At 36.0% G+C, this 16,267-nt stretch overlaps 1 protein-coding gene across 2 annotated transcripts in view; it reads left to right on the top strand.

The window, feature by feature from the left end:
• Slf1 (SMC5/6 complex localization factor 1) overlaps nt 1-16,267 on the top strand; it is a 67,009-nt gene that overhangs the window by 9,416 nt on the left and 41,326 nt on the right. For both annotated transcript variants that reach the window (XM_013071108.3, XM_087180722.1), the window contains exons 2-4: nt 838-951; nt 1,078-1,153; nt 1,953-2,193. In XM_013071108.3, coding sequence (XP_012926562.1) covers nt 838-951; nt 1,078-1,153; nt 1,953-2,193 — 431 coding nt within the window. The remainder of the gene's footprint in view (nt 1-837; nt 952-1,077; nt 1,154-1,952; nt 2,194-16,267) is intronic.

The following is a 16,267-nucleotide window of genomic DNA, read 5'->3' as shown; positions in this document are numbered from 1 at the left end:
GGAAATCAGTATGGAGATACCTCAAAGAACTAGGACTGGAAGTCCCATTTGACTCAGGTATTCCCCTACTGGGTATCTTCCCCAAAGAATTAAAATAATCATAGCACAGCGATATATGTGCACCCATGTTCATAGCAGCACAATTTGTGATAGCTAAAACTTGGAAACAACCCAATTGCCCATCAACTGGAGACTGGATAAAGAAAACGTGTTTGTTTTGTTTTTTTTTTAAATAAAATGGGGTATTAGCCATAAAGAACAACAAACTAGAGACATTTATAGCTAAATGGATGCACATTGCAGCCATACTCTTAAGTGACATAAATAGGACACACATGTGTAAATACTGAATAGTTTCTCTATGTGAGAAACTGAAAGTGTAAATAAGGACTAAAAGATATAATAGAAAATATGAAATAGGAAGAAAAGTGCAAAAGAGAAGGGGAAATGGGAGGAGTAGGGGAAAAGGAAGAAGGGAATAGAATTAATCTGAGAAAAAAAAATGGAAACAAAGTCTTTGTGGATAGGGAGGGATAGAATGGTTGAAGGGAGGGCAGGGGAAGGGGAAAAAATAAGAACCAAGATGGATTATGTAAAGGTGCAAATTTCCAATGATGAATGTCATTATATTGTATACCTTAAATGTACCAATATAATTAAGAAAGCTAGTTTGTATTATATGTAAGTAAATTTTGCATTGGTATTTACAGTTAAGCCTTACATATGTAATTCAATATATGATCAGTAGTTTTAGTTTTTATTTTAGCACTCGTAGTTAAGAAATACAAGTCAACTGTGTGAAAAATATGTACATATTCTTTTCTCTGTGTATGTTAGATGGAAGATAATGCCCCAAAGCATGTCATCCAGATGACAGGATTTAAGATGGAAGAAAAGGAAGCTCTAGGCAAATTGCTTCTAAAGCTAGATTGCACTTTTATTAAGAGTGAGGTAAGTACAGAAACTTATCAAAGTGTTCAAGGTATAGTTGAAAAATTCTCTTGATATTTTAAGAATAAAAAGATGTGTTATGAAAGAAATTTTTTGTGACAGTTTTGTGTGAATTTTTTCTTCTAGAAATACAAAAATTGTACACATCTTATAGCAGAACGCCTATGTAAAAGTGAAAAATTTTTAGCAGCTTGTGCAGCAGGTAAGTGAATAGCCTTTCTCCAACCCTTGAAAAAAATACTTCCATGTTAAAGAAAAAGTATCTTGGTCTCAATATAAATGTGTTTTTTTCTGAAAGTATTTGATGTATTTTTTGCTCTATTCAGAGATACAAAATTCTCTAAGCACAAATTAGGACTCAGTCTTTTCTTTTCTCACTTTGTCACCATTATTACTCCTGTGCCTTTCTGTGCTATCACGAACTTGCCATATTATCAGTCTGCTGATTACCAAAAACATTTTTTTTAAGTTTTTTTTTTTAAAGGAGCAACTAGTAAGTTATTAACTCCACAAATGAAAGTGTACCCTGTTCCTGGTGTTTAAATGAGTATTGACCCTCAGATAAAGAAACTACAGAATATTGTCTATACCCTGAGAAATTCCCTGGCCTCAGTAAATTTGACAAAGTGTAGCAAATGCTGTGCATATTATGGGAAAAGTTTTTAGTATAGGAGGAAGAATATCAATCTAACCCAAAAAAGTGAATTTGTTAGTCATAATAATTCAAGGAATACCTTTTATTTTGCATTTTAAGGGTTTAGATTTGTTTCATTTAGTAACATTTAGAATTTTAATTCTTTGTCATAGGAAAGGTTACGTACAATATTCATTGATATTATAGGCCTCTCAAAAATTGAGAAAAATGAATGTACTTCAAAGGTGATTTTAACATTGTACTGTAAGAGTCTCGTGTTGAAAAAGCTCTACTTTTATTTGATATTTGTTCTTATCATTATTGGAACCAAAATTCTTCTGTGACGGATGTTTCATTCACTTTCTAGGAAAATGGGTACTAACTAAGGACTACATAATTCACAGTGCCAACAGTGGCAGATGGCTTGATGAAACAACTTATGAATGGGGATATAAAATTGAAAAAGACTCCCATTTTTCACCTCAAATGCAATCTGCACCTAAAAGATGGCGCGAGGAGCTGAAACGCACTGGTGCTCCAGGTGCCTTCCACAGGTGGAAAGTTGTCCTCCTTGTTAGAGCTGATAAACGAAGTGATTCTCTTTTAAGGTAGGATGCAATTTCATAAAAGCTAAAGCAGTTAATGAGAAAAGTCTTGGCTTGGACGAATTCCTTTCTGTATTTCCTTGCATTTATACGTTTAGTCTGAGTGAACTGAGGTGATTTATTCTTTGATCTGCTAGATAAGTCATTCTGCACATTTAAGTGTAAGTATCTCTAATAGAACACAGTCTGTTTCGTAGTGTTGCTTTAGGTTATACTGGTATTCTCCATTGTGGTTTCCATTTTATTTCTTTTGGCCAATTCAAGCAAAATGAAAAAGAAAACAGTAGCTGGGAGATTTTTGTTTTCATTTTTGAAGCACTTTTAGATTTTTGCTAATAAAATATTACATTATTAAAGAGGCTTTATTTAGGTTTATATTATTAATGTCTTTATGATTCCTCCTTTTTCCACTGTTAATATTAGGAAAACTATGTTGCCACTATACTTTGGTGGAGTGGGGGTGATTGTCTCCTTTACTGAACTGTAACTTAAGACAGTAAAGTCCATCCGTTTTAAGTGAACATTTTGATGAATTTGGAGAAATTTATACACATACATGTTACCTTCACTATATCAAGATATGTAACATTTACGTCATCTTGTAATGCTTCTAGAACTGTGTCCTGTACATTTAATTCTGGACCATCAATACCAAGCAAACACTGGTTTCTTTCTTGTCATGGTTGATTAGATTTGTCATTTTTAGAGGTTCATGTATATGGGATCTTAATATGCTCCTTTGATATAGCTTCATTTCCCTAGAACCATATTTTTGAGGTTCTTCTATGTTGCTGCATGTGTCATCATTCATTCTTTTCTGTTGCTCTTTAGTAGTCTGCCATGTGAATATATCATACTTTGTTTACTTAACTATGAGCATTAGAATGTTTTTTATTTTTGCTAATATGAACAAAGTTGCTTTTAAAATTTTGTATACAAGTACAGTATTCATAGTCATGTTTTCGTTTCTCTTAGGAAATACCTGGGAATAAAATTGCTAGCTCAGATGGCACTTGGGTATTTAACATTATAAGAAAATGCCAAATTCTTCCAAAGTAGTTGTACCATTTTATATTCCTTAGCAGTAGAAGAGAGTTCAGTTAGTATGCAGTTACTTTGGCACTGTTGTTGAAAATCAGTTGATCTTATATGTATGGTCTCTTTCGGGACCCTATTTTGTTCCATTGAGTTATCTGCCTTATACCTTCACACACTGTTTTGATCTTGAAATCAGCTACTATGAGTCCTCCAACTTTGTCTTTTTCAAAACTATTTTGGTGATTCTGGATCCTTTGTATTTACATATACATTTTAGAATCTGTCTACAAAAAAGCAAGGTGGGATTTTCAATGGGATTGTATTTTATCTATAGTGTTCATATTAAGCGAGAATTGCATTATGAGCAATATTGAGTCTTCCTATCCGTGGACTTTATATCTCTAAGTATTCTTTAGTTTTTGTCATTAATATTTTATAGTTTTCATTGTATAAATTTGGCACATATTTTGTTAAATTTATTATTAGGTACTTTTTGTTTTTGGAAACCATTGTGAATGAATTGCTTTGAAAGTTTTTACCTATATCTACTGAGATAATTAACTTTTCTCTTTTACTCTATTAATGTAGTAAATTATACTCATTGATTTTTAAATGTTAACTCAAAGTTGCATTCTTGGGATAAACTGTACCTCATCATGGTGTATCATCCATTTTTATATTTCATTCAGGAATTTTGTATGCTCAATTTGAATAATAGCATCAGTGAAAATGAGCTTGATATTTTTTTTTTAATTCTTTTAATGGTACAGCTTAGGTATACAATACATTTACATTTATCATTGGGAACTTGTACATGATATACCTTGGTTCTTATTTTTTCCCCCTTCCCCTGCCCTCCCTTCACCCCCTCCACCCTTCCCTATTTACAAAGACTTTGTTTCCATTTTTTTCCTTTTCTCATATTTTTTCCTTTCCCTTCTTTCCTTTCCCCTACCCCTCCCACTTCCCTTTCCCCCTTGGACCTTTTCTTCCTATTTCACATTATCATTTATTCATTTTAATCCTCATTTGCACTTTCAGTTTCTCACACCAGAGAAACTATTCAGTATTTACACATTTGTCCTATTTATTTCGCTTAAGAGTATGGCCTCAATGTGCATCCATTTAGCTATAAATGTCACTAATTTGTCATTCTTTGTGGCTGAGTAGTACTCCATTTTATAAAAAATCCCCACATCTTCTTTATGCAGTCTCCAGTTGATGGGCACTTGGGCTGTTTCCATAAGCTTGATATGTTTAAGCTTGTGATTGGGAGCAAGGCAAGGTGCTCACTCAGACCCATTGCTCTTCAGCATTTTACTTGATACACTGACCAGTGCAGTAAGCACAAAACAAAACAAGCGCAAACTAGTAAATTTAGCAAGATCACAAGATAACAGATCACTGTATAAAATTAATTGTATTCTTCTATATTACTGAAGAACAGTTAGAAATTTAAATTTAAATATTATTTATTTTCATTTCATTAATTTTTCTGTCATTTTTATTGATTCGTATCCCTGGTTTTTAAAAACATCTTTATTGAGATATAATTCACATAGACAATTTACCCACTTAAAAGAGTACAATCCAATAGTTCTTAGTGTGATCACAGACTTATATAGCCATCACCATAATATTACATAAAAGAGAAACTCCATCACCATTAGTAGTCCTTTATTATTCACTTCTCACCTCCCCTCAATAATCTCCCACCATATTGGCCCTGGTGCTTACTTCTCTGTCTCTACATAGTTGTCTACTTTGGGACACTCTAAAAAGTATTCTTCCTGGCTAACTATAATTATATATTGTTTGACTAGTATCTACCCACCACTCCACATCCTGTACCTCACTAACCACACAAATTTCTGACAACCATCATTGCACTTATGAGCTCAATTCTTTCATATTCTGCATATAACTGAAATCATGCAGTATTTGTCCATCTGTTCCTTGCTTATTTCACTTAACATAATGTTCTCCAGTTTTATCGATGTTGTTACAAATGACAGAATTTCATTCCTTATTTTTATAGCTGAACAGTATTCCATTGTGTGTATTTATCGATTTCTTCATCTTTTCATCAGTAGATGGACATTTAAGTTGATTCCACATCTTGGATATTGTGAATACTGCTGTAATAAACATGAGAGTGCAGATATGTCTTAAATATAGTGATTTCATATCCTGTGGCTATACACTCAGTAATGAGATTGTTGGGTCACATGGTAGCTCTATTTTTAACATTTTGAAGATTCTCCGTATTTACCATAATCGTGCAAGGGCTCTCTTTTCTTCACAGCCACAGCAGACTTGTTCTGACAGGTATTAGGTGATATCTAGCGATTTTGATTTACATTTCTCTGATGATTAGTGACATTGAGCATTTTTAAATATACCTGTTAGCCATTTGTATGTATATTAAGTGTCATGGGTTGGACATGTAGACCAGTGGTAGTTTACTTACTGTGCATAATGCCCTAGGTTTAATCCCTAGTACTCCAAAAAGAGAAAGAAATGTCTTTTCAGGTCCATGGCCCATTTTTAAATAGGAATGTTTGCTTTCTTGCTCTTAGAGTTGTTTGATTTCCTTATAAATGTAGATACTATTTACCACATGTATAGTTTGCAGATACTTCCTCACCTTCTATATGTTGCCTGTTCACTTTATTGTTTTCTATTTTAGGTTGATGGAATCTCATATCTATTGTTGCTTTTCTTGCTTACTCTTTCAAGGTCATACCCAAAAGAACTATTGCCCAGGCCAGTTTATGAATCAGTTTCTTTATGTTTTTCTCTCCTAGTTTCACAGATTCATGTCAAAACAGTTAAGTTCTTCAGTGGTTTTGAATTAATTTTTGTATGTGCTGTGAAAGGAGGGTTTAATTTCATTTTTCTATGTGTGGATATCCAGTTTCTCCATTACCATTTATTGAAGAGGTTGCCCACTTCCTATTTATTCTTGGCACCTGTACTAACTAGTCAGCTTTTCTGTTGCTGGGTAAAAATACTTGACACACACAATTTAAAAGACTATATCTGGCTCATGGTTTCAGAAGTTTCAGCCCATGGTTAATTGGTTCCTCGGCGGAAACATCATGGCAGAACCACATGGTGTAGCAAAGCTGCTCACTTTATAATGCCTGGGAAGCTGGGGGCGGGGGGGGGGGGGTAAGACAAAGGGCCAGAGAACAAGATAGTCTCCATAGTCACACGCTCATGACCCACCAGACACACCCAGGAGTGTGCTTACCTAATCTAGGAGTCTCAACCCTGTCATAGTGCTTTTGTTAAAAATCAGATTAGAAATGCATTGATTGTTTCTGGATTCTCTGTTGTGTACCATTGGTCCGTAGGTGTTTTCTTTTTTTTTTTAATTAATTTTTTTTCCATTTAGTTTATTGGTACATTTTAGGTATACAATATAATGACATTCATCATTGGAAATTTGTACCTTTACATAATATATCTTAATTCTTATTTTTTCCCCATCCCCCTGCCCTCTCTTCAACCCCTCCACCCCTCCTTATTTACAAAGGCTTTGTTTCCATTTTTTCATTTTCTCATATTAATTCCATTACCTTCTTTCCTTTCCCCTACCCCTCCCACTTCCCCTTCCCCTTTGGACCTTTTCTTCCTATTTCATGTTATGTATTAAACATTTTGATACTTATTTACATTTTCACTCTCTCATACCAGAGAAACTATTCGATATGTACACGTGTGTCCTATTTATTTCACTTAAGAGTATCACCTCAATGTGCATCCATTTAGCTATAAATGCCTCTAATTTCTCCTTCTTTGTGGCTGAGTAGTACTCCATTTTATTAAAAAAACACATTTTCTTTAGTCTCCAGTTGATGGGCACTTGGGCTATTTCCATGTTTTAGCTATTACAAACTGTACTGCACATGGGTGCACATATATTGCTGGGTTATGATTCTTTTAACTGTTTGGGGAAGATGTCTGACAGGGGAATAGCTGGGTCAAATGGGACGTCCAATCCTAGTTCCTTTTTTTTTTAATTATATTGGTACATTTTAGGTATACAATATAATGACATCCATCATTGGAAATTTGCACCTTTACATAATCTCTCTTAGTTCTTATTTTTGCCACATTCCCCTGCCCTCCCTATTTACAATGACTTTGTTTCCATTTTATCATTTTCTCATATTAATTCCATACCCTTCTTTCCTTTCCCCTACCCCTCCCACTTCCCTTCCCCTTTGCACCTTTTCTCCCTATTTCACATTATCTATTGTACCTTTTAGTCCTTATGTACGCTTTCAGTTTCTTACACGAAAGAAATTATTTGGTATTTACACATGTGTGTCCTATTTATTTCACTTAGGAGTATTGCCTCCATATGCATCCATTTAGCTATCAGTGTGTAATTTCTCATTTCTTATGGTTCAGTAGTACTGCATTTCATTTTAAAAAAAACACATTTTCTTTCTCCAGTCTCCAGTTCATGGGCAATTAGGCTGCTTCCAAATTTTAGCTATTACAAATTGTGCTGCTATGAACATGGGTGCACATGCATCACTGTGGTATGATTCTTTTAATTCTTTGGGGAAGATACCCAGTAGGGGAATAGCTGGGTCAAGTGGGGCTTCCAGTCCTAGTTCTTTGAGGTAGCTCCATACTGATTTCCACAGTGGTTGCACCAGTCTACACTCCCACCAGCAGTGGAGCAGGGTTCCTCTTTCCCCACAGCCCCACCAGCATTTGTTATTGGTTGTTCATGATAGCCGCCATTCTTTCTGGGGTGAGGTGGAATCCCAGCACTGTTTTCATTTGCATCTCTCGAATGACCAATGATGATGAACCTTTTCTCATATGTTTATTTACTATTTCTACTTCTTTGTCTGAGAAATGTCTGTTCATTTCAGATGCCCATTTTTGGATTGGGTCTTTAAATTTGGGAGGTCTGAGGTTTTTTTAAGTTCTTTATATATTCTATATAGTAAACCTTTCTCTGAGGAACAGCAGGTGAAAGTTTTTTCCCACATTGTGGGTTGTCTCTTCACACTGTTGGTGGTTTCCCTTGCTGTGCAGAGGCTTTTTAATAAGAGATTCCATTTGTTAATTGTTTGTGCTAGTTCATGAGCAACTGAGGTTTTGTTTATAAAATCTTTTCCTACACAAATGTCTTCAAGAGTTCTGCCTAACTTCTGTTCCAGTCGGTTCAGCTTTTCTGTTTTAATATTTAGATCTTTAATCCATTTTGATTTTAGTTTAGTCCATGGTGAGAGATAATAGGTCTAGTTTTTTGGGGTTTTTTGTTTTTTTTTTGGTACCGGGGATTGAACTTGGAACCTTGTGCTTGCGAGGCAGGCGGCGGAATATAGGTCTAGTTTTAATCTTTGGCAAGTTGAAACCCAACTTTTCCAACACCATTTATTAAAGAGGCAATCTTTCCTCCAGTGAGGGTTTTTGGCTTCTTTGTCAAAGATGTGGTGGCTGATTGTGTCTAGAGTTGTTTCTGCATCCTCTAGTCTGTTCCACTGGTCCTCAGGTCTGTTTCTTTGCCAGAATCATGCTGTTTTTATCATAGTAGCTTTGTAGTATAGTTTCAAGTTGAGGATTGTGATACCCCCCCACCTTGTCTTTATTGCCTAGTATTGGTTTTGCTATTCTAGGTCTCTTCATGTTCCAAATGAATTTTTGGATTATTTTCTCAAGGTCTGTGAAATATGGTGCTGGGATGTCAATTAAGATTGCATTGAATCTTTATAGCAGTTTTGGAAGTATGGCCATTTTCGCTATATTGATTCTTCCTGCCCAGGAGCAAGGGATGTCTTTCCATTTTCTGATAGCGTCTTCAGTCTCTCTTTTCAGAACGCTATAGTCTTCAGAGAAGAGGTCTTTGATTTCTTTTGTTAGGTTGATTCCTAGGTATTTCAGGTTTTTGGATGCTGTTGTGAAAGGAATTGTTTGCCCTATTTCTTTCTCAGCGAGTCTGTTGTTCATGTAGAGGAAAGCTATTGATTTTTGTGTGTTGACCTTGTATCCAGCTACTCTACTGAATTTGCTTATTAAGTCTAGAAGACTTTTCTTGGAGTTCTTCAGGTCTTCTGCAAAGAGTATCATGTCATCTGCAAATAATGACAATTTGCCTTCATTTCCTATCTTTATTCCTTTTTTTTCTTTCTCTTGTCTAATTGCCATGGCTAACGTTTCCAAAACTATGTTGAACAGGAATGGTGATAGTGGACATCCTTGTCTCCTTCCTGATTTTGGTATGAAGGACTTCAGTTTTTGACCATTTAGTATGATATTGGCTATTGGCTTTCATAGATGGCTTCTATCAGATTGAGGTAGAGACCGTCTGTTCCAATTTTTTGTAGGGTTTTTATGATAAATGTGTGTTGGATTTTGTCGAATGCTTTTTCTTCATCTATTGAGATGATCATATGATTTTTGTCCTTGGCTCTATTGATATAGTGTATTACATTGATTGATTTGCGTATGTTGAACCACCCCTGCATCCCTGGGATGAATCCCACTTGGTCAGAGTATATGATCTTCCTGATGATCTTCTGCATTCTTTTTGCCAGTGTGTTATTAAGGATTTTTGCATCTATGTTCATTAGTGAAATTGGCCTATAGTTCTCTTTTTCAGTTGGGCCTTTCTCTGCTTTGGGAATCTAGGTGATACTTGCTCCCAGGAATGAATTTGGGAGTATTGCTTCCCTCTCAATATCATTGAAGAGTTTAAACAGTGGTGGCACTAGTTCCTCTCTAAATGTCTTATAGAATTTGCCAATGAAGCCATCAGGAAGCAGGCTTTTCTTAGTTTGTAAGGTTTTAATTACATTTTCAATTTCATTGATTGATATTGGGTTGTTTAGAATTTTTAGGTCTTCTTCATTGAACTTTGATAATTCATACGTATATAGGAGTCTGTCCATTTATTCTGTGTTTTCCATCTTTTTGGCATATAGGTTCTGGAAGTAGGTATTGATGATCCTCTGGATTTCTGCTGCCTCCATTGTAATTTCATCCTATTCATTCCTAATTGCATGGATTTGGGCCTTTTCTTTCCTTTTTCTGATAAGGTTGGCTAAGGGTTTGTCAATTTTCTTTTTTCTTTCAAAGAACCAACTCTTGGCTTCATTGATTTTTGTATCGTTGTCTTAGTCTCCATTGCATTGATTTCTGCTCTGATCTTTATAATTTCCTCTCTTGTATGAGCTTTGGGCTTGTCTTACTCTTCTTTGTCTAGGAGCTTGAGGTTCAGCATCAGGTTGTTTAATTGGGCTCACTGTTTTCCTAATGTGAGTATTCGCTGCTATGAATTTCCCTCGTAAGACAGCTTTCATTGTGCCCATAGATTCTGCTATGTTGTATTGTCATTATCATTTAATTGTAGGAATTATCTTATTTCTTTAATTTCCTCTGTGACCCATTGGTTATTCAGAAGTGTGTTGTTCAATTTCCATGTGTTTATGAAATTATTGTGGTTTCTTTTGCTATTGATCTCCAATTTCATCCCACTATGGTCTGATAATATACAGGGGATAACTTCAATTCCTTTGCACTTCCTTAAACATGTTCTATGAGTGAGTATGTGTTCTATTTTGGAGAATGACCCGTGTACAACTGAAAAGAAGGTATATTCTGATTTTGTGGGGTGGAACATTCTGTAAACATCTGTTAAGTTCATTTGTTCAAGAGTTTGATTGAGTTCTAGTATTTCGTTGCTTATTTTTTGTCTAGTTGATCTATCTATTTGTGACAGTGGGGTATTGAGGTCCCCCACTACTATCATATTAGTGCTTATTTGATTTTTCATGTCCATTAGTATTTGTTTTATATAGTTGGGTGCACTAATATTTGGTCAGTATATATTTATGATTGTCATCTCTTCCTCTTGGATTGTTCCCTTTACAATCTTTACAAGGATGCACTGTCCTTCTTTGTCTCTCTTAATCATTGTTGGTTTGAAATCTACTTGATCTGCAAAGAGGATAGCTACCCCTGCTTTTTTTCGGGTTCCTGTTGCCTGGAGTATTGTTTTCCACCCTTTAACTTTCAGTCTGTGAGTTTCTTTTTGCATTTCGTGGTTTCTTGTATACAGCATGTTGTTGGAGCTTGCTTCTTGACCCATTCTGCCAGTCTTATTTCTTTTGATTGGTGAAATGAGACCATTAACATTGATAGTTATAACTGATATGTGTTAACTTATCATTGTCATGACTTTTTCTTTTTGTTGGATTCTTCCCCTTTGCATTCAGTTTCTTGTCATTCCTGATGGATTCATTCTGCTGGACTTCCTGGGGTCATGATCCTCATTGTCTTTTCCTAGGATATTGTTTAAACTTTTGGGGGGTGTTGGTTTGGTATTCATGAAATTTCTAAGGTGCTCTTTTTCATGAAAGTATCTTATTTCTCCATCAATTTTGAAAGATAGTTTTGCAGGGTACATCAGTCTGGGTTGGAGGTTGTTTTCCTTTAGGCCTTGAAATATTTCACTCCAGTCTCTTCTTGCCTTGAAGGTTTGTGTTGAGACATCTGCTGCGATTCTGATGGGGTTTCCTTTGTGTGTGATTTGTTTTTTTCCTCTAACTGCTTGTAGAATTTTGTTCTTTTGGGTTTGCAGGATCTTGATTATTATATGTCTAGGTGTGGATTTTTTTGATCATGGCTATTTGGAGGCCTATATGCCTCACTTATCTGTATGTCATGTTGTTTTCCCCTGCTTGGGAAGTTTTCTGCCATCACTTCTGTGAACAGTTTTTTTATGCTCTCCTGTTTCTTCCTTGACTCTGCTCTGTCTTACGTTACTCTTCTTTGCATCATCTAGCAGCTGCTGGATTGATTTCTCATGGTCCCTTACTATTTTTAAATAATTTTCTTTTTCTGGTCACTAATTGCAATCCTGTCTTCTATGTCTCAAATTCTGTCCTCACATTGGCTCATTCTGCTGTGTAAACTTGCAGTGAAGTTTTTAATCTCCTGGAAATCCGTTTTATGGATTCCATTTGTTTCCTATGTTGGGATTCAATCCTGTTCCTCAGCTCCTCTATTTTTTTTCTGTGTCCTCTCTAGATTTATTAATCGTGTCTTGCACTATGGACATAATCTCTGTTGTTATCTGAGAAATCATTTCTGATTTCATTTTTTCCAGATCCTCTTTCATTGGCAGTTCAGGAAGTCCAGGTGGTTGAGTATCAGATTGTTCCATCTCATTGCCCTTTCCAGTTGCCTTAGGTGATCTGGAAGTCTAGTTTTGAGACTTGTTTACGTGTCTTCTCATTTCAACAGATGCAGCCTGCTGTGCCTTTGTTGAGGTGACTTTTTGCTCTTGCAGTTGTCTTCAGTTCCCAGCAAGCCATGGAGAGGCCTTTTCTCTGCTGCTCACCCCTGTGCCACTTCTTGGGTTCAGAATGGTGGCCTTCTGGATCCCTGTGCTGCGCTGTTGTCCAGATGGGGTTCTGGCTGGGATCTGTGCACACTTAGGATGGTATCTGGGTGTGCCTCTGGCTGGAGCCTGACCTCTTTAAGTAGCGTTTTTCTGGGAGGGCCTTTGGCTGGGGACTGTGCTCTCCTGTCACTGGTGTCTGTGTGGGCTTCTGGCTGGGTTCTCACACACTTACCAGTGGTATCTGGGTGGGCTTCTGCTGTTGCTTGTGCACCTGTGCAGATCTTTTCTAGGAGGGCCTTTGGCTAGGCCTGTGGGCCCAAGCTGCTGGGGTCAGGGCAGGGTCCTGGCTAGGATCTGCCTGCTACCATACCGCTCTGGTCTCTGCCCAGTCTGTATGTGTTTTTATGCTTTTTACTCAAGATATCTTTGTCTGTTTGTGATCTTTTATGTTTCTATACAGATCTAAGGTGGGTTTTTTTTTCCTGTGAAAAGTGCCACTGATTTTTTGATAGTGATTTCATTCAATCTGTAGATTGGTTTGAATAGTATGGACATTATAACAGTATACTTCCAATTAGAAATACAGGATATCTTTCCATTTATTCGCACCCTCTTTAATTGCTTCCATCAGTGTTTTATAGTTTGCATAGTGTAGATCTTCCACCTCCTTGGTTAAATTTATTTTTGTACCTTTTGTCAATGAGATTGTGTTCTTGATTTCTTTTTCAGCTTGTTTGCTCTTAGCGTATAGAAACACTAGTGATTCTAATAGTTTTATGATGGAATCCTTAGGGTTTTCCATATATAAGGTCATGTTATCTGCAAACAAGAACAATTTGTCTACTTGCCAACTCCTATGCTGTTTGTTTCTTTCTCTTTCCTAATTGCTCTGGCCAGAACTCACAGTTCTGGTTAAGTAGAGGTGGTAAAAGTGAGCATCCTGATACAGGTGACAGAAGGAAAGTGTTCAGTTTTACTTGGTTCAGTATATATGGTTTTGTTCCCTAGTACCTTATAATGTTGAAGTATATTCTTTCTGTACCTAATTCATTGAGAATTTTTATTGTATATTGTCAAATATATTTTTTTACATATATTGAAATGATTTGATCTTTGTCCTTTGTTAATGTATTTTGTCATACTGTCTTTGAATTACTGGGATGAGTCCTGCTTGATCTTGGTAAATGATCTTTTTAACATCTTGTTAAGTTTAGTTTGCTAGTATTTGGATGAGGATTTTTACATCTATGTTTATTAAAGGCCTGTATTTTTTGTGTGTGTGTGTGTCCATCTGTCCATGTCCTTCCATCCATCCATGTGTGTCCTTGTCTGATTAAATAATAGGGTATCCCTGTCCCCATAGAATGTTTGCCCTCGTAGAATTCCTTCCTCTTCAATATTTGAATGTGTGTAGACCATAGGAGTATAGCTTTCAGGTCCAAGATGTTTCTTTGCTGGGAGATTTTTTACTATGATTCTGTTCATTACCTGTTATTTGTCTGTTCGGGCATTGTATTTCTTCATGACTCAATCTTGGTAGGTTGTGCATGTCTGGGAATTTATCCTTTTTTTTTTTTAGATTTTTCTAACATGCTGGCGTATAATTGTTCATAGTAGTTTCATTGGATCCACTGTATTTTTGTGGTATCAGGCATCAGTTGTAATGTCTTTTCTTCATCTCAGAATTTATTCGAGTTTTATTTTTTCTTAGTTTAGCTAATGCTTTCTTAATTATCTTTTCAGAAAACCATCTCATGGTTTCAGTGCTTTTTTTCTAGTCTCCATTTTATTTCTGCTGTGATATTTGTTGTTTCCTTTATTCTGCTAACTTAAAATGTAACATCAGATTTTTTACTTGAAATTTTTGTTTTTGCTTTTGTCATAGGCATTCATTTTTGCTTTTGACCTAGTCATTTACTTTTGCATTTGACATAGGCATGCATTGCTGTAAATTTCCCTCTTCATTTAAACTGTATTCGGTAAGTTTTGCTATATTGTATTTCTGTTATTGTTTGTCTCAAGTTCTTACTTTGTTTTTTTGCAGTGCTTTGAATTCACTCCAGGGCCTCACCCATGCTAGGCGATCATTCCACCCTTGAATTACATAGCCAACCCTTGTCTCAAGATTTCTTTTTAAATTTCTCTTTTGATTTTTTCTTTGACTCATTGGTGGTTCAGGACTATGTTACTAGATTTTTCATTTATTTGTAGATTTTGTAATTTATTTTCCTATTACCAGTTTCTAATTTTATAAAGATGGTCAATATGATTTTAGCTTTCTTATATTTGTTCAGACTTATTTTGTAATCTAAGATGTCTATTCTGGAGAATAGTCTGTGTGCACTTGTAAGCTATGTACTCTGCTGTTTTTAGAGGGAATGTTCGGCACATGTCTGTTAGGTCCATCTGGTCCGAAATATAGTTCAAGTCCAATATTTTTTGTTTAACTTTCTGTCTGGATTTTCTGTCCATAGAGTATTAATCTGTCCTTTTAGATCTTTTAATAATGTTGGGTACATACACATTTACTATTACTATATACTCTTGATGAATTATATAATGACCTTCCTTGCCTCTTTTCATAGTTTTTGACTTAAAAGAGTGTGGGTGGGATGTGAAAAAGGGAAGTGTCCTGGGTTTTGTCAGAGGCTTCACTCTCAGGCAGTACTCTCTGTGTTATTAATCCCTCAGTTTTCTCAGGATTTGTATTTCAATCTATCTCCCTCCTAGCAGTCAAGTTCTACCTTGTATCTGTGGTCAGGGTCTTGGGTAAGAGTAACTTTGTGTCCTCTCTCCCAATAGTAGATCTCTGCTATATATTGATGGAAGATTTTAAGCCCAACTGGCATTTTTGTGCCTCCTCTAGGGCAAAGACCTTTGCTTCTCTCTGTCATTTAAAAGCAGTGGGTCTTTTTCTGGGCTGGGCAGCCAAGATGTTCCTCTGAGCTGCCCCCTATCTTTTTCATGAGCATGTGATGGGGGCCTGTGGCAAAAAGCTTGCAAGCAAGGACAGGCTTCTTCTGCGTCATGACTCCCAGTTACCTGAACTGTCACACTGTACTCTGCCCTGAGATTTCTTGAAATTTTACCTCATTCCTAACGTGCCTTTGTGACAGCTACTTTTTTCCTTTGTTCTGCCAAAGGTAAAACAGTTCAGGTATCCAGTATTTTTCATAAATCAGCTTTCAATCTTTGAAATCAGCTAACTTGATTGAGTGTTCTGTGATGGGCTCAAGAAAACTTAGGATTTAGTAGGTTATTTGACTCTTGCTGTTAGGTGATAGCAGTGGTGTAGCTCTCTAAATCCTAAGCAGAAACAGAGCTTCTTGAAGTGTTGGGATGTGAATATCTGTGTGTTTGTTTTCAGAGTCTAAATGTAAAATTATTTCTTAATGTAGATCAAGGCTAAAAGACTTAAAATGCTAACTTTTTAGAAACAGATTGGCAAATTATTTCTTTTTTTGTGGTCCAGAATAAATTCCTTGGATGTATGTTGGCCTCAATGATTCTTGTTCTCTTAGACTTCCTTCCTTATTCTTTTGGGTTATTGCTCTGCCTTCCAGTTTAATACTCTTCATTTGTAAAAGCCTTTGCCATATCTAGAAATGGGTACAAAGAAAAAGTAGTATGATTTCTTAAACATCTGCCTGAAATAATGTATGT

Source organism: Heterocephalus glaber, unplaced genomic scaffold (assembly GCF_053883595.1).
Source record: "Heterocephalus glaber isolate CG9 unplaced genomic scaffold, H.glaber_assembly_v1.0 deba00001465, whole genome shotgun sequence".
Classification (NCBI taxonomy): Eukaryota; Metazoa; Chordata; class Mammalia; order Rodentia; family Bathyergidae; genus Heterocephalus; species Heterocephalus glaber.
Note: the sequence above shows the minus strand (reverse complement) of the source record. Positions and strands in the feature narration are given on the sequence as shown.